Source organism: Sus scrofa, chromosome 11 (assembly GCF_054392235.1).
Source record: "Sus scrofa isolate SSC_HxYL_T2T_F1_AM1 chromosome 11, Sscrofa_HxYL_maternal_Yorkshire_Landrace_v2.0, whole genome shotgun sequence".
In the NCBI taxonomy this organism is placed as follows: Eukaryota; Metazoa; Chordata; class Mammalia; order Artiodactyla; family Suidae; genus Sus; species Sus scrofa.
Window position 1 is genome coordinate 55,110,925 of NC_139393.1, and position 21,584 is coordinate 55,132,508.

The 21,584-nt window shown below is 40.7% G+C and overlaps 1 protein-coding gene across 50 annotated transcripts in view; it reads left to right on the forward strand.

Annotated features, from left to right (window-relative positions):
• Positions 1-21,584, forward strand: part of LMO7 (LIM domain 7) — a 221,938-nt gene that overhangs the window by 178,000 nt on the left and 22,354 nt on the right. For 30 of the 50 annotated variants that reach the window (XM_021065682.2, XM_084981953.1, XM_021065686.2 and 27 more), the window contains 7 exons: positions 3,487-3,629; positions 4,912-5,344; positions 7,259-7,567; positions 17,955-18,069; positions 19,141-19,302; positions 20,083-20,270; positions 21,250-21,310. In XM_021065682.2, the coding sequence (XP_020921341.2) occupies positions 3,487-3,629; positions 4,912-5,344; positions 7,259-7,567; positions 17,955-18,069; positions 19,141-19,302; positions 20,083-20,270; positions 21,250-21,310 (1,411 nt within the window). The remainder of the gene's footprint in view (positions 1-3,486; positions 3,630-4,911; positions 5,345-7,258; positions 7,568-17,954; positions 18,070-19,140; positions 19,303-20,082; positions 20,271-21,249; positions 21,311-21,584) is intronic. The other 20 variants (XM_021065687.2, XM_084981957.1, XM_021065689.2 and 17 more) reach the window with 1 other exon arrangement.

Genomic DNA, 21,584 nt, shown 5'->3' on the forward strand with positions numbered 1-21,584 from the left:
GCTACACCACAGCTCATGGCAACGCCCGATCCTTAACCCACTGAGCAAGGCCAGGGATCAAACCCGTATCCTCATGGATACTAATTGGGTCCATTAACCACTAAGCCGCAACGGGAACTCCTCTTCCTTACCTCTCTTAAAAGAAGGTCGGTATACTCCAGGGATGATTTTCCTTGCTATTCCAGATTTCAGGTCTGTAGAAAATGGGATCACCTTCCTTTGCAAAAGATTTGCAAACCTTTTTGGTCTATTACTGTTGCATATCTTCAAGGCCAAGGTGAAAAACAGAGGATGTTTTCTTTTCTCATATTTTCTGTGCGCTCTCAAAAATGAGAAACTGCTTCCTTGCAGTTTAAGTGAGTTGTCTGCTCGCTTTGGTGGTTGAATTTGGGATAGGAATGTTATGCTTGTCAAAGGAAAGACATTGCTCAAGGTTTAGGGGGAACAGGGGAGCAGAGGTCCAGCACAGAGTGTGGGCATGAGCAGGGGGAGATGAAAGGGCTCTTAGAGTCAATAGAGGAGGGTTGGAGAGAAATGTGAACTATAACTCAGCAATATTTGGGTTGAAACACTGAAGCAGTTATCTATCTAGTATGAATCAACATTAGGTGTTTTCACAGAGCTGACATATGGCCAGATGTTTATTTGGATAAAGAATTAATCTTTCGTCCCTGGCGGAAGGAAGCATAGCTGCCTTTTACAAAAAGGGTTAATTGTTATAAACCAAGGGAGTGTAAAGAAATACAATAGACACACTGTACAGAGTAGACCCAAAGCAGTCTGAGGACTACTTTATGGGAAGAGAATTGAGTGGTAGCGTGAACAAAATTAATTTTCAAAGCAATTAAAGACCAAGAAATGAAGATGATCCCCCGACCCCCGACCTGGGTTATGATTCTGAATTCCAGGGCTTCTTTTACTTGGGAACTCAATGTAATTGTCAAGAAACAGGAATTTAATGTCAGTTTGCCAAAATGCATGCCGCCTGGATATGAAAATAAGAGGTATTGTGGGGTTATCCATGAGGTTAAGTCAGATGAAAGTTCATGCTGCTTATCCTATAGGACTGATGTGCACTGCTTTTGTTCTTTATGGAAATAGTTCACATTGGTTTCAGGCAGGTTTTGTTTGTTTGTTTGTTTGTTTTTAAGCAGAAAAGGCCCTATCTGCTCCCAAGGGGTATAAACCAAACCTACTTTATGTGCCTTGGGGGTGAGGTTACTTTAGTCTGAGACCTCAAATGGCTTCTGTTTGGGCTGCAGTGCCACTAGCAGTTCTTTTTTTTTTTTTTCCTTCCTTCATTTATTTTTTTCAATTATAGTTGATTCGCAATGTTCTGTCAATTTCTGCTGTACAGTAGAGTGACCCAGTTATATATACATTCTGTTTCTCGCATTATCCTCCATCATGTTCCATCACAAGTGACTAGATATAGTTCCCTGTGCTATGCAGCAGGATCTCATTGCTTATCCCCTCCAAATACTGTCATTTGCATCTACTAACCCCAAACTCCCATCTGCTAACACTCTCTCCTCCGACCCCTTGGCAACCACAAGTCTGTTCTTCAAGTCCATGAGTTTGTTTCTTTTCTGTAGATAAGGTCATTTGTGCCTTATACTGGATTCCAGATATGAGTGATATCATATGGTATTTGTCTTTCTCTTTCTGACTTAGTTCATTTAGTATGAGAGTCTCTAGTTCCATCCATGTTGCTGCAAATGGCATTATTTTGTTCTTTTTAATGGCTGAGAAGTATTCCATTGTACATATGTACCGCATCTTCTTAATCCATTCATCTGTCAATGGACATTTAGGTTGTTTCCATGTCTCGGCTATTGTGGAGAGTGCTGCAGTGAACATAAAGGTGGATGTATCTTTTTCAATGTAAGTTTTGTCCGGATATATGCCTAGGAATGGGATTGCTAGATCATACGGTAATTCTATTTTTAGTTTTCTGAGGTATCTCCATACTGCTTTCCATAGTGGTTGTACCAATTTACATTCCCACCAGCAGTGCAGGAGGGTTCCCTTTTCTCCACACCCTCTGCGGCATTTGTTATTTGTAGACTTACTACTGATGGCCATTCTGACGGGTGTAAATTCCAAATATGCAAACAATTCACACAACTCAACAGCAAAAAAACAAATAGCCCAATTGAAAAATAGACATTTCTCTGAAGAAGACATACCAATGGCCAAGAGGCACATGAAAAAAATGTTCAACATCACTAATTATTAGAGAAATTCAAAGCAAACCTACAGTGAGGTACCACTGGCAATTCTTAGCATGAAATTTCTCTTGTTTTGCTGATACAGAAAAGTTGGTGCCATCCATACTGTCTTAATCCCCTGGGTGTCATAACCAGCTCAGGGTGCTAGGACCAATTTTAAAGGAGAATTAGGATGTCTTGGGGTCACTCAGCTAGGTGAGACTCAAGTTCCTGGGTGTATGGGAAATAGCTGTCCAGGTGTTCCTGTGTGATCTTCCTTATTTTCCTGTCCTTAGGGGGAGTTGGCCCTCTTTAAAATCACACACTTGAGGCTGCTTCCCCATTAAAGCCTTTCCTGACCTGAGCCTCCCCTGCCTGGGGTAGCATTAATCACTCTCTCTGTAGGACCTCCATTCTCTCATGCCTTCCATTCACACTCATTGTTGACTCTTTTTTTTTTTTTTTCTTTTAGGGCCACACCCACGGCATATGGAGGTTCCCAGGCCAGGGGTCAAATCAGAGCTGTGGCCGCCAGCCTACACCTCAGCCACAGCAACATGGGATCTGAGCGCGCTGAGGTCTGCAACCTACACCACAGCTCATGGCAACGCCAGATCCTTAACCCACTGAGCAAGGCCAGGGATCGAACCGGCATCCTCGTGGATGGATGCTAGCTGGGTTCGTTAACCACTGGGCCACGATGGGCACTCCTCTTTGTTGACTTTGATTTTCCCGTCACGCTTTCCCCTCCAGCCTGAGCATTCATTAAAGGGAAGCCCATCTACTTCATCTGTGTGTTTGTGGTCCCTTTGCCTCAAAGCCGGGATTGAACTCAGTATTTGTTAAATGTGTGCCTCTCCGCGTAGCCATTTTACAACCGTGTTTCTGTCCCAGTTTGACTAGTGAGACGTGTCATTTCACCTCAGAGCCAGATTATTGGAGTGAGATGGAAATAAATTTGAAACAGTTCCTGCTCTTTGTGACCTGGCTTCTAATTACAAGCATTTAGCATTCTTTGTGAAATGGGCAACGAGGCAGGCACTTTCTGGGAAAACAAAAAATGGGGTCTATCTTACTAGGTCAGGGTTTTTAGAAGCGTGAGATAAAGGCTTGGTACAGAAACGCTGGCTATAAAAAGCAAAATTAGGGCACCTTGGCATCAAGTTGGAGGGAATAGTTTCAGCGACGTAATCGGATCCTCTGGCGCGCTCTCGCTGCTGGAGAGGGTGTGTAGAAATTCAGGTGTGCCTGTGCTGATGTGATTTTCTTCTGACAGGACCTTGCAAAATGGAAAGATCGTCGAAAAAGCTACACTTCAGATCTGCAAAAGAAAAAGGAAGAGAGGGAAGAGATTGAGAAGCAGGCTCTTGAGAAGTCGGAGAGAAGATCTAAGACATTTAATGAAATGCTGCAGGACAGGTAATGAGGCTGAATGCATCTCACGGTTGGAAAGACCAGTGTTGGAAGCATATTTTGTGTAAGCGTATGAGATATTTGTGTGTATCAGTCTTAAACTGTCATCAAGTACATACGAAACTTTGAGTATTTTGCTCTGCAGTGAAAAAGCAAAGTATTGCTGTAGTTATGTAGTGACTTGGATTAAGGAAAGAAATGAATACTTAAAATTCGATGTACATTATTTCTTCATTTCACATTGTACATTCACGTGCAGAATTGGCTGGCTTGGGCTGTATTTTGCAGAAAATAAACAACTTCTTCTCCTTTTAAAATAGATATAGGAATAGAAAGGTTGAATAAAACCAGCTTCCACTCTTAACTGAATTGTTTAAGGTCTAAAAAATTATTTTTCATGGTACAATTAAAATCATATTTTTAAAGGAAAGCTCTATAAACATCAGTGTGAGGTTTTATTTTTTGCATTGCAGCATAAGCAGAGAAAGGTCCAATTTAAAGTTGCCTGCAGAGCAGTTGATGTGTGAAACCTTGAGATACTTACAGGTCAGGGAGAAGGCAAATATGCTTTAAGGATAATGTCAAAAAGGAAATGTGCTGTCAGGTGAAATTAAACAAAGCTCCTTTGTGCCCTAGAAGCCAATGGTAAAGAAAGTTTCATTCACTTAAATGCAATGCAGTTGGCTTAAAAGGTGCTCCTTACTAAATGGTGGCCAAGAGACTGTTTCATCAACCTCTCTGCGAATATGAATGGTGACTTTTAATCTGCAATCATTGTACATGCAAATTCCATCAAGCTGTACGAAATCATATACCAACCAAGTCTGAGTCTTTTGTGATCTTCTGTTTTTATTAAACTAATATAAATTGTTATAGAAAAACTCTCAACCCTGTTAAGAAATCCACACCTTTGGATAGTTAAAATTGGTTGTCAATTAGTTATATTCGTGGTGCAATAATTTTGGAAGAGTTATAAACTTGCGGATGAAACTTTGACTAATCCTCTATTAACATTTTCTTATTAAAATCCCTTTACAATTTCAAATACTTCAGGATTTTTTTTTTTTTTAAGTTTCTTTAGGAAAAAAGTCAAGCTCTTAATCTTACTCAGTGTGGCATTAAACAATTGACTTGTATTTCTTTTCAAATGCTGTTAATACTGCATTATTATTTAGAAGTCTTTTTATTCCCATTCGTTCTTTTATGTTAATGACGAGAATACATCTGTCTCTCTACCTCTGTGTGTCAGATGTGTAACTTTGTGGATATGGTGTTTCTTTCTGCTCAGGGAATCCCCAAATCAGACATCTACGGTTACATTGAATAGGAGGCTGTATTCTTCTGATGATGGATTGAATGAAGAAAAGCTTCCCTCGACACTGATGATGTCAGAAGCAAGTTCCCAGAGTGAGGGAGCAGAGGAGCCGGGAACAACTTACCCTTCCGACATGCCTAAGCAGAATTCCACAGCTTTTGCAAACAGGAAAGCTCCTCTCAGAGATGAAACTCAGCTTCCTTCTAAAAGCCCTATGGAGGAACAACGCCCAGCCTCTTTGTCTTCTCAGCATTCACTGAATACACAAATGGAGTCTGTTGCAGTTTCAGCTTCTCTCCCCAGAAGTTACCAGAAAACTGATACGGCCAGGTTAACATCTGTGGTCACACCAAGACCTTTTGGCTCACAGTCAAGGGGAATCTCATCCCTCCCGAGATCCTACACGGTAACTGAGTTCCCAGTTCCCTTACTCTGTTCTCCAGAGCGAAATACCCCTGAACTTGGGCAGAGGTTTGAATTGTAGATACTCGATGTGTAAAATGTACGTAACTCGTAGACACAACCAGTTTATTTTCTGCAGTTTATATTCACTAGACATTTAATGCTGAAAATATAGCACCGATGCGGAACTGATGAAGCTTTAAATTCAGTGAAAGTGGAGCTGCTACATGCGAAAAAATAAGCTACATTCAAAGGCAGTACATTTATTTTTTGTGTCATTTTTCTCAAATGTATCTTTTATAAAGTATTAGGTTGTACTACATGAAGTTGCCGATGGCTAGTTCTTTTTGACCTACAAAACAAGCAACTGCGTGTGGTTTAACCTAAATATTTTCAGGTGATTATGTGCATTTTTTTTTTCTGATTTCCTACATCATTAGAACTTCATATATTTGAATGTAGTTATTATGGCATATCTCATGGTTCAAAAATATATATTTTTATTAGGATGTTAAAGAATATAGAATCATTTGCGCTGAGAATGAGGCAGTACCACATACCTGAAAGTGAGAGTATCTATTTGAATTGTATAAAAGGAAGGAATATTATCTTGAGAACATCGGTGTTTAAATTCCTTTTACCTCTGCCAATGTAGAATCCTAAAAATCTAAAAGAGAAAAAAATTTGCTTAAAAAAATTCAAAGTGAGGGAAGCTTCCCTAAACTAGCCAGAAAAACCTCCTGACCATTGTATTAAATAAATGCAGACATATTTGGGAACATAAAATTAAATTTATATGAAAGACACCATTAATGTAGTCAAAAAACAATTTATATAGCCTCTGAAAAATCTTAGTAAAATGTATTTTATTTGTAGGGTTAATATCTCTAAGATTTAAAATGCTCCTTAATTTATAATTGGTAAGGAAAAGATAAGCAATAGAAAAGTGGATAGAAATAAAGAGCCAGTTCAAGGGAGAGGGAATTTAAATGGCTGGTAAAATAAAGCACATAGAAGCATGTTCTTTCTTATTAGAGCAAGAATGAGGTGTCCAACTTTTCACCCATCAGATTGACAAAGATTTAAAACATTCACAGTTTCTAGTGTTGCCAAGGATGTACAGACGCAGACATTCGTAGATATTACTTTAGGGAGTGCATTGCTTCATTTTTTTAAAGGTATAAGTATATATATATAAAATATTCTTTGGTTCAGCAAGTCTACTTTTGGGTAATCTGTGCTATAAAAATCAATTTTCTGGGAGTTTCCATTGTGGCTCAGTGGAAACACATCCGACTAGTAACCATGGGGTCACAGGTTCAATCCCTAGCCTTGCTCAGTGGGTTGAGGATCCGGTGTTGCTGTGAGCTGCGGTGTAGTTCTCAGATGCAGCTAGGATCTGGCTTTGCTGTGGCTGTGGTTGGCAGCTGTAGCTCCGATTAGACCTCTAGGCTGGGAATCTCCATATGCTTCAGGTGTGGACCTAAAAAGCAAAAAAAAAAAAAAAAAAAAAAAGGAAATCAACTTTCTGGTTATAAAGATATGTACAATATTTTTGTCAAACTTTAAACAACATCAAATGCATATCAAATGAATAAATTATAGATAGCCATACTGTGAAGGACGCAACTGAATTTAGTGTAGATTTTGATCTACTGACCTGGCATGATGTGGCAAGTTTCAAAGGTCTGTTTATAATATAGACACTTTTGTAAAAACATGTACTACTCCCACTTCATATGTGCCTATCTGCTAGTGTGGGAAAAAAAAGCACCCTCCAAGCCCTAAGTAAGTAGTAACTACTTTGCTGTGGGAGGTATATGTTACTTGATTAACTTTAAAATATTCCTATAATGTGTACACTTTCTAACAGAAATCTAACAGGACACCAAGTTTAAAATGATGTTTCCTTATTTAGATGGATGACGCTTGGAAGTATAATGGAGACGGGGACAGCGTTAAGAGAACCCAAAACAGTTCGGTCAGCACCTCTGTGCAAAAACCTGACAAGAGCCAGCTTGCGTCCAGCCTATCCAGCAAAAGAGAGGCAGCAACATCCCTAGAGAGTGGGCTGAGCTGGCCCTCCCCTACACCCCCCTTCTCAGCTCCTTCTCAGGACCAGGCCACCACTTCCAAAGACACGCTATCTTCAATGTCTAGCCCAGATTTAACGTCTGAGCTTGGAGAAGGGAGACACTCACCACAGACAGAGGTCTCAAGATCTCAGGTGAGTCTGGGAAGGATTTTTATCACCTGTTGCTCTGAAACCTAAGTATTTAAATCTGGAAACCATATTTCTAACCACTAGGCATTACAGTCTGGGCTGATAATGTAGAAAATGATACTGCTTTAATTTTATTCATTAAAAATTATTTTTTTAAATTAAGAATATAGTTGATTTACAGCGTTGCATCGATATCTGCTGTATAGCATCATGAGATCTTGGAGAAAGTAGTTCTCCTCTGACCCCTGTTTGATATGGGGGTACGGAGACTTTTGGGACCAGTCTCTTTTGGGATCTGGCTGGGTTTTCTCTCTACTTCCGTTTCATCAGCTGTTGTCTTGCGCTGCTAGTGCTCAGCAGTCGGGGTTCAGGTGTCACTCAGTAGGTTTTAGATGCAGGTCTAATAGGTAAATGGGTAATAAAAGCCGCTTCTTAGGGAAGAGAGAACTGACCACAAGGAGAAACTGGTACACATGAGAAGGGCTGGCTTTTAGAGACAACAAATTTGTTTCTCTACCATGTGAAGACTTCTAGAGACTTTTAATGTTCCTTTGTACTTTGGAAAGCCTAGAATTTTGTACCTTTCCTTGCCTTTTAGGGGCATATTGAGGCTTGGTTACAGTATGGCAATTGTGTTCCTTAACATTTTGAGTCCAAACAAAATATCCTATCACATGAAGGATGACTGGGGGCATTTGTAGTTTTTCCTACTTAAAATCCCGTAGATGACTTTCAAAGAATTATTAGGTAATGAAAGTCCATTTATTGTGTTTTATGTGTAGGCCACAGGGTTGTTGGTTGTTGAGAGACTAGAAAGAAAGCTTTTCTTTTAGAAAAAAATCTTCATTAAGCAGTTGGATAGCTGTATGAACCCCTTAGCATGAAGTTGCTTTTGTGATCCTGTGACTTAGTTTAACATTCTCTGGTACCCTACTAGAGTGTATTTTTTTTTTTCCCAAGGCACAACATCAAGTATGTAACTTGGCCTAGGTTATGGTAGTGAAATACCTTTATGTGAAATACGATATAACACATCTTTGTGTAACTGGTTTTTATTAGTACGGGAAAGCTTTACAAGTTTAGAGTAAGCTTTTTCCTTTGTGATTATAAAATACTCTGTGCCTGAGAAAATTTGGACATGCAGGAAAACATACACAGTAAAAATCACTTGGTGACCCTCTCATTTAGAGAGATTCTTTAACAGTTAGGTTTATTTCTTTCAGCTTTCCTATGCATATTTACAAACATACCTAAAAACAATTTCTTCAGGTTGCTGAAATCATTCGTTGTAAATTATTTTTTTTTTTAAACTTCAACTTTAAAGAATTAGAAATATATGATTAGCCTCATAAGTCTCAGTGGATGAGAACAATAGCCTCTGTTGTACTTGGGGAACATGAGGTTCCAGCAGATGAAAAATTAAAAGAGAAGCAAGGCCTCTTTTGTTTTATGGGCTTACCTGTTTGCCTTCACCTTTTTAACTAGCACATCCCATGAAACAGCCTGATTAATGTACTGTGTGCTCTGTGGTGGTAACTCCCTCAGGGTGGCAGCTGGCTAGCTGCATCCGTGGATTAAGAAAAAGAGGCTAAGGGTGGGTGGGGATTTGTTCCAGGTTAGAGCAATTCAGAGGATCCTGAGTTAACAAGGCGTGGTTTCAGCTCTCATCATTAATGGATTTATGCTCACCAATCACCCGACTTGAAATGGAATGGGACCAGGCGAAATTAGGCTTGGCTTCCTAGGTGGAGCAGCTGGAATTCTTGAACAGATGTGGATAGCATCCAGTGACGCGCCTGTCCCTGAGATGCGTGGTGGGACCACTTCTGCAGGTCAAGGAAGGTTGCTCGTGCAGCAGCATCACCCTGCCCTTGTCACTTAACAGGAGCTCACTGGCTGGGAAAAGGCTGAGCGTGCACAGAACAGCCCATGATCAGTACGGCAATGGCGTGTGCAACACTCCCCCAAACTCTCAAATTCTATTGGTTCAGAGACCGGAAATACGAAAAACGCTGTGTAGCTCAACAGCTAGATGTCGTTCTCTTATAATTGAGGCTTAGTTGACCCACAATATTATATTAGCTTCAGGTAGTGTCTTGGTAGCTTTGTAAGAGAGTTCTTCAGGCCCCCTCTTTACCTCACCCTTGTGCTGGGAATGTCCTTTCACTTCTTCCTGCAGGACCTCCCTGGATGCGGTTACCCCTTTTCTATCCCTGCTTCCGCCCCCCTACTTCCGGCCCGTTCCCATCCCTGTGCAAACGCTTTGTAAATCGGCACTCTCGGCACCCAGCACCCATCCAGAGCTTTCTACACAAGGCAGACACCAGTTTCATTTGCATGAAATGAAATGATGCCGGGCTGGACTCAGCGATTTCTCTGCCTCCACACCCCCAGGGGCACACGGTGGTCTATTCGGTGAAGTTCAACACACTCAGGTCCCTCACGACTGGTCCCAAGCAGCTTTGTGGTGCCGCAACAGCTAATGTTTATTGAGTGCTGGCCGGGCCAACCAGGCCTCACAGGCATTATTTCATTTAATTCTCATAGTGACCCTTTTATTGCTGTTTCCTAGCTGTGGGATCGAGGCAGGGAGTGTTCACGTGGCCTGTCCAAGGCCACGCAGGGTACCGATTGGTGAAGTCAGAGTTTGAACTTGGGCAGTCTGACTCCAGGTTGTCTACACCACTCGGTGCTGTGAGAGAGGGGAAGTGGGTGATGTTTAGTCACACAAGACTGCCTGCTCCTTCTGGAACATATTATATACTTTCATGAACACTTCATATATGTATTTGCTCTTATTGTTGCCCTCTTTTTAAAATGTTCATGTCACCCTCCTCTGTAGTTTGACGGCTTCCTTTTCAAAGCCCAGGAGGGTCACTTCCTTTGGGAACCAAGGTTTCTCCTCCCTCCTATTGGGATTCAATTTTTTACCCTTGAAAATTTCATTCACTGAATTCTTCCTTGTTCCATATGTTCATTTCTCCCTCACTGGTTTTTTTTTGGGGAGGCTGCATCCGCAGCATATGGAGGTTCCCAGGCCAGGGATCGAAATCAGAGCTGCAGCTGCCGGCCTATGCCAGAGCCACAGCAATGCAGGATCTGAGCTGCCTCTGCGACCTGCACCACAGCTCATGGTAATGCCGGATCCTTAACCTACTGAGCGAGGCCAGGGATCGAACCTGCGTCCTTATGGATACTAGTCAGATTTGTTTCTGCTGAGCCATGACAGGAAGTCCTCTCCCTCACTGGTATTTTTTATACCCCCCGACCCCTGCCATAGCCTTTACCTGGAGTTGGCACTTAAGTATTTACTGACCTGAATTATATTCAAGGCCTTGGTTACTAGACTGAAAAAGGAACTTGGTCCAGCAGATAATCTAGGTCCTTATAGGTTCTTTAATGTGGGAATTTTAAGATAAAGGGGTGTTTTAGGAGTGTAAGCACTATGGTGTTGTATAGAATTGTGTTAAGGAAGTAAAATCTGGGGGCAGAGATGGGCTGGGAGCCTGTCACAGAATTGTGGTTGGAAGGGAGTTAATGGCATAAAGAAGCAAAGCTTTATTGGAGGAACTGAAATGACTTCACTTAAAATCTGCCCAGACATTTCTTTCTCATCTCCATTGTCGATCTGGACTTTCATTTCTCTTGCTTTCCTTCCCCCCATACTTCCCTCGTGGTATTGCTTCTCTCTGCCTCCCTTGCCCATCCGGGCTGCCAGGGCCATTCTGGGGGTGACCCTGGGCAAGAGGGGACAGACCACGTGACTCCTGGAGTCCTCCAGCCTCACAAATTTTGTTTTTTTCCCCTCAAATGGGTCTTGCCTATAGGGTTTTTGATTTGTTTCTGTTTTGTCAGAGCCCTCTGCTCTCCATCCCATCCAGCTCCACCCTTCAAGACCTTTGCCCCAGGTTTTCAAAGCAGCACCCAGAAGTAGGATAATCCCTGTAGAGGGAAGGACGCTTTTCCACATGTCTGCGCCCTAAAGTCCAAGCTTAGGATAGCACCGTGTTAAATGGTAGCAGGGTTTACTTTATCACAGTTCTGTCGGCTTTATTACTATTATTTTTTCTTTTGCGACATATGGAAGTTCCCAGGCTAGGGGTCGAATCTGAGCTGCAGCTGCCTGCCTACACCACAGCCACAGCAATGCCAGATCCAAGCTGCATGTTTGACCTATGCCGCAGCTTGCGGCAACGCTGGATCCTTAACCCACTGAGCAAGGCCAGGGATCGAACTCACACCCTCATGGGCGATGTCGGGTTCTTAACCCATGGAAGCACAATGGGAACTCCAGCTTTAGAGTGAGGCCTATGAGAGTTAAGTAGGATTTTATTTCGTTGATCTGGAAACTGCTTGATGAGCATATATTTCTGTGTGTAACACTGCGTCTGTGGGAAAAAGAAGATAATTACTGGGCATCAACCATGGGCCTTGGCACCTTAAATGTTTCATTTAATCCTCTCAGTAACCTAGCAGAGTAAGTGGTATCATCCCTACTTTTACCTGTGAAATACTTGAGATTTGAGAGTTAAGTAACATGCCCCAGGCAAGTTAAATGCTTAATTAGGCCACTATTGCTATTTCTGTGACCCATATCGTTTTTGAAATATGACATGCTTAATTTTGAGAACTGTCTTGTACCTAATTAAAACACCCAATGTTGACTTGTTTTAACTTTGCCATGTCTTTAGAATTTTAGAGCCAGTGTGGACTGAAATATTTTCTGGTTCATAAAGAGAAAATCATTCTTAAAAGTGTTTGGAGGAAAGGTAGATGTTTATTGAAACTCAGCAAAACTGAATCGAATTCTGAAATGCAGACATTGAAATCTACCCAGGAGGCAATAAGGAGCTGCCAACAAGCTTTAAAACAGAGCGTGATATTAATAATTGGCATTTTCTGTAACAAAAGTTCTGGCAGCCACGTGGAAGATGGGGCGGAGGTGGAGGTGGTGAAAGGCTGGAGGCAAGAGAGCCAATTAGGAGGTGACCCACAGCGTTTTAGAGGGGAAACCATGACCTGAATTAAGATGAGAACCCGAAGGAAAATGGAAGGATGGGGTGGATCAAGATGGACTTACGGGTTGTGGACTTGCTAGCCCTTTATAAAGTGCACATAGTTGGGGGTGGGGGGCACAGTTATGTGGTGGTGGGGTGGGGAGCAGTTAGGTGAGGAATGGAGGAAGAAGCCTAGAAAAAAACCCTGGTATTTCTAACTTGAGCATCTGGTTAAATAGTGACCAATATATGAAAAAAAAAAAAAATAAGAGGTAGAAGAGCAGGTTTGGGGTGGGGGAAAAATAATGAATTTAATTTTGATAATGTTGGGCTTGGATAGTAGTCAATGACCATGCATGAATTTACTCGGGAAAGCATGTGTTCAAAAAGTGGGGAGACGACTAGGGAAGAACAACAGCAAAAGGGCAAGAGAAATAAGAGGAACACACTAATGACACTGTGAGGTGGCCGGGGAGATGGAGGAAGAAGGCCAAAGAAAGTGGAATAAGGGATGTCTTGGAAGCTTGTTTCCCAAAAGAGAGATTAGTAGTGCTTGATGATTGGGGGCCAAAAATGGATTTGGTAGGTAAGAGAGAAGCTGAGGAATGTGTCGAGTCCAGTGGTAGAGCTGGAAATACCACCTGCTTCTTTGGAATGGATACTGGAGAAGGGGAGGGGGTAAGTATAAGTTCTTTGGTGAAGGAGAGTAACTTCCGGGCCAGAGCAGCGCCATGATTTCAGGGCTACTCACTCTCTTCTCATTCCAATAAGGACCCCCTCCCCCCAAAAAAATACACAAAAGATCCATAGGTACGGGACTTCCTGTTGTGGCTCAGTGGTAAGGAACTCGACTGGTACCTATAAGGACGCAAGTTCAATCCCTGGCCTCCCTCACTAGGTTAAGGATCTGGTGTTGCAGTGAGCTGTGGCGTAGGTTGCAGATGAGGCTCAGATCCTGGGTTGCTATGGCTGTGGTGTAGGCCCAGAAGCTGCAGCTCTGATTCAGCCCCTAACCTGGGAACTTTCATATGCTACAGGTGCAGGCCTAAAAAGACCAAAAAAAAAAAAAAAAAAAAAATCCATGGGTACAAAAATCAAATATTATATATTTACTCTGTTATTCATGACTTTATGGTCCAAAGCTATGTTTCGTGTTATTTTAAGTAGGCTTTCCTTAAGTGAACACAATCATCTAATCAAAAAAGTTTGAGACTGTCTGACTTGCTGCTATATAATGGAAGTTCCCAGGCTAGGAGTTGAGTGGGAGCTGCAGCCACTGGCCTAGGCAAGATCTAAGCCATGTCTGTGACGTACACCACAGCTCATGGCAACGCTGGATCCTTAACCCACTGAGCGAGGCCAGGGATCGAACCTGCAACCTCATGGTTACTAGTCGGATTCATTTCTGCTGAGCCACTACAGGAACTCCATGAACCCTGTTGTTCATTAATTCCCATCTGTGGTGATTGGAGAATCTTAATTCATCAGATCTTAGAAAAATAAATCTGATCATTGCTATGCCAGCTCACCATGTTTTTTTTTGTTTAAAAAAATCTCAGCTCTTTAAGTGTATATTTGTGTTTAAATTGTACCAAAATTGAGGGAAGTTTTTTTGTCTTTTTTTAGGGCCACACCCGCAGCATATGGAGGCTAGGGGTCCAGTTGGCCAGATCTCAGCTGCATCTGCAACCTACACCACAGTGCACAGCAATGCCGGATCCTTAACCCACTGAGCAAGGCCAGGGATCGAACCAGAGTCCTCCGGATGCTAGTTGGGTTCGTTAACTGCTGAGCCATAATGGGAGCTCCGAGGAAAGTTACTTTTATTTGAGATGCTGGTATGTTGGTAATAACCTTCTTTCCCAGAATAGGCAACTATAACCATGGATCTGCCCTTGCCCCATGATTTATATTCCTGGTTCCATCCAGTTCAAAAGGAAATTCCCACAGTATCATCTTCCAAAGCATGGGTCCTTTTCCATGAGTAGAATACTCATATAGCATGTATCTGGCAGAGAAAAAGAAGGAAGTTGAAATCCTGACGGGAATCATAGTTGATGCTTGACTGTAATTATAGATATATGCACTTGCAGAAAGTCTAAAGGATAATCTAATTCAAGAACTCAGGATTCCACAGAGATGCCTGAGGGGCTGTCATAGGGGACGGCCATACATGCAAGTGGGGCCTCTGGGGCCTTTTCCCTAAAACTGCCACCACCTGTCTTAATTCTTCCTGTGTGTTGGTTCGGGAAGGAGGGTCTGCAGAAGGTTTTCCTTTGAAAACAGGGTTTTGCAAAACGCAAAGCTTTAAAATTAATGTCATTGGACCTGTGTGTGATCGGTGGCTTTGCTGTGCAACAGAAATTGAAGAAACGTTGTAAATCAGCTATTAATAAATGCAATAAATTCATGTCATCGTGAGAGAGCATTCTCTGCCGGACTCTAACATGCCTGAGGCCACCTGGCTGTTGATAGAAACAGACATGTGATGCTCACATGATTCTCTCTCCTTCGCCTGGGTGCATCCCCAGGACCCATGGAACCGGCTGCCAGGCTCTACCACAGGAAGGCTGACTTCCTCTCATAACTATTTCAGAGAGGTGGTTATCCGCCCCTTTATTATGTTCAACTGGGGATGTATCTCCAAGGTAAGAGCGGTCTGTTGGAGGATAGTTCTGCTGGTCTAATACAATTTCGAGACTCTTCCATCTAAGGCTTAAGCTTCTTCTCTTTTATCCTGTGTTTGATGGAAAAGGATATGTTTGCTTCCTGTCTCCCACAAAGTTTTCTTTTTTTCCCTTTTTTTTGGTCTTTTCAGGGCCACACCCATGGCATAGGGAGGTTCCCAGCCTAGGGGTCTAATCGGAGCTATAGCTACTGACCTACACCACAGCCACAACAATGTGGGAGCCAGGCTGCATCTGCAACCTACACCGCAGCTCACTGCAACGCCGGATCCTTAAGGCACTGAGCAAGGCCAGGAATCCAACCCGCAACCACGGTTCCTAGTTGGATTTGTTTCCACTGCACCACGAAGGGAACTCCTATCTCCCACAGTTTTCTTTATTGTGGTTTGGAACTATTTGTTAAAACTCCATCCTGTCTTTTATTTTTCAAGATAAAAAAAACAAAACAAAACTCACTTAGTGACTTGGGTTCTAACCCATCATTTGTCTCTGTGCCCTTATATAGCAGTAGATTGTGCACTCTTACTGGCTTTAGGTCAGAATTTTTGGGGGGCCTAAGAGTGGTGAAAATGATTGCTTATTTTCACTGAGTCATCTCTAATTTAAGTGTGTGGTAGTTTTGGGTAAGGAGTGGAACTAACCAGTAATTTTTTCTATTCATAGCAAAGTTTTATTCTGGAGACTGGTATCCATCAAGCTGATTATGAATGCGTGTTCTCACTACTTACATCTGGCTTCCCATATTTCAGCTGCTTTACATGCTTTCTGATGAAAACGCCTCTGTATTATTAACTACGAATGTTTTTTCTTAAACTCCATACCCACTCTTGAAGAGTCAGGAATGATTTCTCGAGAGAGGAAACCATACCTGATTCACCTTTGTTTCCCAAATGTTTTATATAGAATAGATGCACAATAAGTGTATGATAAACAAATCAGTAAGTGAATATTGTTACAGCTCTTATTGCCTGGGTCCATATAACATAGTCGATTCTTGATCCTTTATTCATTGCCCTCTTTGTTTTCCTTCAAACTCTTACCGTAATAGCACACTTTTTCTTAGTACAGTCACTTGGATTTCAGACTTGTTTTAGAGGTAGAAAAACCCAAGTATAAGGCTTTAGGAATTGCCCAGTTGGTCTTAATTTTGAGTTTAACTGCCAAGTTTAAGTGGAGAAGTGGTAGGCCTTTTTCTAGAAACTAAAGTGGCTTTAGGAGGAATTTTTCTTTTTAAACAGTGAAGTCACTTCGATCAGTAATTATCAAGAACTGCTAGTCTGGGACACACAGGCTGAAATTTATGTCTGCAGTTTTACCCAGAATAGAAAAATGTAAATGATGGGAGATAATTAAATTTTTCACGAAGATAGTAAGTATGCTGTAAAACTTAAAATGTTTGTTGGGGAAAATGGCTTTAAAAATTCTGTGAAACGGAGAATTTATTGTCGTGTCGGGTGATGAGGCAGGTGGAAATCCTGTGCTTGTGGGCTGATGTCCCCTGACGGAGCTGTGGCTTGGAGCTCCCAGGGTCTCAGTTAGGGGTCCTCTCGGTATCTTCCTTGTGCTTCCTCAGGGGTGACCTCGTTCTGCATTTTGCAGCATATGTAGCAGCTCTGCCTTTACCACCAAGTCTTCAGGTAGCAGTAGGGCAAGCAAAACCGCCTTGCCAGATTTCAGATGCCCATTCAGGGCTGGTACCGGGCCTAGATGAGGGATCTAGTAGCTGAATTTTGTGTCTGTGAACCCCTCAAAATTAGTCAGCTAAATATGTTAAACATTGAAAGTGGATTTTTAAAGTATGCTGGCATTTTAAAAATCAATGATTTAAATCTTTTTTTGCATTTTCCAAAATACCATTTTGTTGCAATATAACCTGTAAATTTAAAACGTGCGGTATGGTAGTTTGATACATTTATATGTTGCGGTGTGGTTGCCATCGTAGTGATAATTAACATTCTCTCATATGACATAATTATCCTTTCTTCCTAGTGGATGGAAGTTCTGGTCTCTTAACAAGTTCTATTATAATAAAGTATTATTTCTATTCCCTGATCTCTAGAGCTTGTTTACTGTTCATTACAAGTGTGAACCTATAAACAACATCTGCCTTGTCCCTTGTCCCCTCACCCCGCCCCATTCCCCTGGTAACTGCCACTTTATTCCATTTTATGAGTTTGGCTTTTGGATTCCACCTGTAAGTGAGATCTTACATGCTTGTCTTTGTCGACTTATCTCACTTAGCATAATGTGCTCGAGGTCCATCCATGTTGTCACAAATGGCAGGATGTCCCCTTTCCCCATGGCTGATTAATATTAATATGTTCACTGTGTGAACATGTGTATACACCACATCTTCTCCTTCCACTTCACTACTGAGTCATAACAAATGGGTCTGCAAAACCCAGTTATATGGTGGGCAAAAGCCTAGGCTTCATCAATATAAATCAACTGATGTAGCATGTTCTTGTGAAGAAAAATATCCATGGCTATGAAAGTTTCCCTTATTTTAGCAGCCAATGAATAAACTCAGTGATCCTTACATAAACTAGGGTTTTCCCAAACCCAAGGAAAAAAGAATGAAGCTTCTGGTTGGTCATGAAATAATTTAGGTGTACCTTGCATGCAGCCTCCCTTCTTTCGAGGATAGACTTTCCTCCCTGTGGATGCCAAGGACACTTGATCCCACCGTTTCATGTTTGTTTTCAGGATCAGTTCAGTGATATGAGAATCAGCATAAACCAGACGCCTGGGAACAGTCTTGACTTTGGGTTTACCGTAAAATGGGCTTTTTCCGGGATCTTCGTAGCATCAGTTGAAGCAGGTAAACCATAGATTTAGCTCTGCTGAAGTTTTTTCTCCTTTCTTATCCTGTGCTGTTCCAAAACCCCCCACAGAAATGAGTTTATTTGAGGGAGGAGGAGAACACACATGTGAAAAATGCAGCAGTAAAGTGAAGAGACGTGTCCTCTTCCAGGAGATCGAGTTGGGGTGACAGATTACATGTTGTTTGTTCTCCTTGCCTAATTGATTTTAGTTTTGAAGAGTCTTAATTCTGTGGCTTTTAAAGAATTCATTCATCAAAATTCTAGGCTTACTATTTGGACATATTAACAAACAATACTTAATTGAAGATTCAGAAAGAACTTTTCCCTGATCATCTGTGTTTGTGCTGGATCCATAGGTGCTATATAACCGATGTTTTCTGAGCATCTTAATATGTCTATTGTCCATGGAGTCCTGAGGATGCTTTGGGACTTTTACAAAAGGATTGCCCCTCCCCCAGCCAGAGTTATACCAAATCAAGCCCAGGAAGTCTTAGCAAAATAGTACAAGGCCTAAAACTGAAATGAAAGCTCTTGTGTTTACGAGGAGTTCCTCATTTACATATTTTAGCTATATAAAAATGCATGTTTACTCTGGTTGTATCTTTGAAATTTCAAGGCTGCTTTAATTAGATAAGGGTAAATAGTAATTTTAAGCCATTTTATTTGGCCCTGTTTTCTTCTTCATTCCACAGTGCATTTAGATTTGGAAGCTCAGCTAAAGTGCAATGTATATTTCACATTTTTAATTTAAAATAATTAAAAATTCCTCCTTAGGAGGTTAACAAAGAAATTTTATTGAACAGATGGGTTTATCCTTTCTCCTTTAAATGTTAAGGAAGACACATACTATAGAATTTTTAAAAAATGCCTTCGGTTGCTTTGTAGTATCAAAGCTACTCAAATATTTGATAATGGTAATAAATTTTGTGACTCTTCTGCCCCTGAAAAAAATATGAGAAATGATTAGTTGAGATTAAGTCATTTTTGCCTTAATTTAAATAAGCAGCAACTAGTAGAACATGTTTTTATTTTTTAATTGGTGGTTCAATTTATTTTGTTTTATTTAGGGAGCCCAGCAGAATTTTCTCAGCTACAGGTAGATGATGAAATTATTGCTGTCAACAACACCAAGTTTTCCTATAAGGACACAAAACGGTGGGAGGAAGCCATGGCTAATGCTCAGGAAACCGGAAACCTGGTGATGGATATCAGGCGCTATGGAAAGTCTGGTGAGTTGGCTACACCACTGTGTTTGGCTTTCTACATTGGGAACTGGTCTTTGGCAAGCGGTTGTAACAGTTTGCTGCAATAACATTTTTTCCCCCTCTTCATTCTACTTTTTCTTTTTTTTGGCTTAGAGCTGTTTTGTGGTTTTGTTGAGACAAATCTTGAATGATGCGTCTTTGGATGTTCTGTCTGAAAACCTTTCACTAGCAAATTTACTGAATTCTGCATTATTGGTTGCCCGATTTATATTTTGGACTGGCTATGAATGCAAATATCAGCTGAAGACTCTTGTAATTGTATCTGCTTTGGGGAGTCATACAATATAGTGTTGAATATTAAGAATTATACTGTGGTTTCACTGTCTCTACAGCATCAGACTATATCTGCTGTAAGAAAGGACACGGGAGTCAATATTCCAGTTGTTCCTTCTCAAGGAACTTTCCATGTGTATTTCATTTTTGTGTTTCTCCGTTGTAGTTAGATGGGGAAGAATATTAAGGTTCCCCAGACCATTGAATTTATGATATCAACATATAATATCCAGTTCTGGTTTACAGAAAGTTTCAGCAAATTTGCCAGTCTTTTCATTATTAACATGCTCTAACCTCGTGTCTTTGAAGGTGATCTGTTGGTAAAAGGCTTACACTCTTCGTTTCTCTCACACACTGTCTGATTTGTGTGTCTTGTGTATGTGTATTTTGTATATGTTCATCCAGTAACTTTGTTCTTTCCACTTCAACATTTTATGTGTGCTCATTTCTTGATCTTCATGTGCCAATCAGACTGGGGCAAAGACCAGACTTCCCTGCCATTTACACGGCATAAAACCCTCAATCTCACCAGTATGGCTACCAAAATTATAGGTTCACCTGAAACAAAGTGGATCGATACAACTTCCGGAATTTACAGCTCAGAAAAATCTTCAAATCTATCAATAACAACTGATTTTTCAGAAAGCCTTCAGAATTCTGTAAGTATTTTGAGAAGTGGGAGTAGTAGATCAAAGCAATTGCAGAAAGTGTGGGTGGGGGAAAAAGAGCTTATTTTGTTTGAACAATTTTGATGTTACTTTAAAAACATAGATAATTGAATAAGTGATTTACAGTATTGAGAATAAAATATATTTTTGAAAATCATAAGGCATTGCTCATTAGTAATTTAGAGTCATAGTGAGCTATATAAGGGTAAAAATCAAGAGATCCCCTAGTGTTGTTTTGCAGATGTTTCTTATCAATCTTTCATCATCACACCCATCTCTCAGATCTTTGTGAATGTGAAGTAGTAATTAGGTAAAATTATACACTATAAATTTTCTATGCTTTCCTTAGTCTTTGCTGGTAAAATAAGTATAGTACTTGTGTGCAATTTAAAACCTCATGAAGCAGTCTTGGGTCTCATGTGGGTGAATTTGATGGGTAGACCTACATCTATGGTTAAGAGATACTCAGTTACATTAGTTGATTAAACATAATTATAATGTAGAACTTTTTTAAGTATCAAAGTAATTTAAATTTTCAAGTAACTCTGTTTATATTGACTCTCAGATATAATTGCTGTTATGCTAAGATGCTCCCTTTTATCCAATAAGGAGATCCTGCTACCTGTGTAAGAAAAGTTTTAATATTAGAGAACCCTATATGACTATGTTGCTTACTCATAAATACAACCCAAGTGGACTAATGATTATTTGGTCCATCCTGTTTTTTTGGAAAATTAATTGACTGATTGAACTTAAAGCCGTCTGTGATTGTAGTTGGTCCTTAATCCTCCTGCAAATAGTAAAGAATAATGAAAAATTAAGTTCCTATCATATGTAAAAGGCTGCAGGGAATACATTAATATCCTAAAAAAACCTCATCTTTTAGAAGAAATTTAACGAGACATATATTTTATAAGCCCCAAGTCCAATTGGAGAGAATGTTGTTAACTGGCATTTTTATCCTTTCCAGAATACTGAATCCAGGGAAATCAATGGAATTCGTGATGAAAGCAATACTTTTGAGTCAAAAGGTAAACATTGCCGTTATAATTTAAATGTAGGAAATTTAATTTCAAAATATAGTCAGTATCAGTTTAAAATATAGTTTAAAATATAGTCAGTATCAGTTTAAAATATAGTCAGTATCAGTTTAAAAACATCACTCAAGTTCTGCTGTTATAAAAACTACTATCTGTGAGTGAAATCAAAACTGATCCACTGCAAGTTGAAACTCAAAGGTTAGCACACAGATCCAGTTGCAGCCAGGTGGAAGGGCCTTCAGTTCCAGTGTTGAATAGTCCAGGA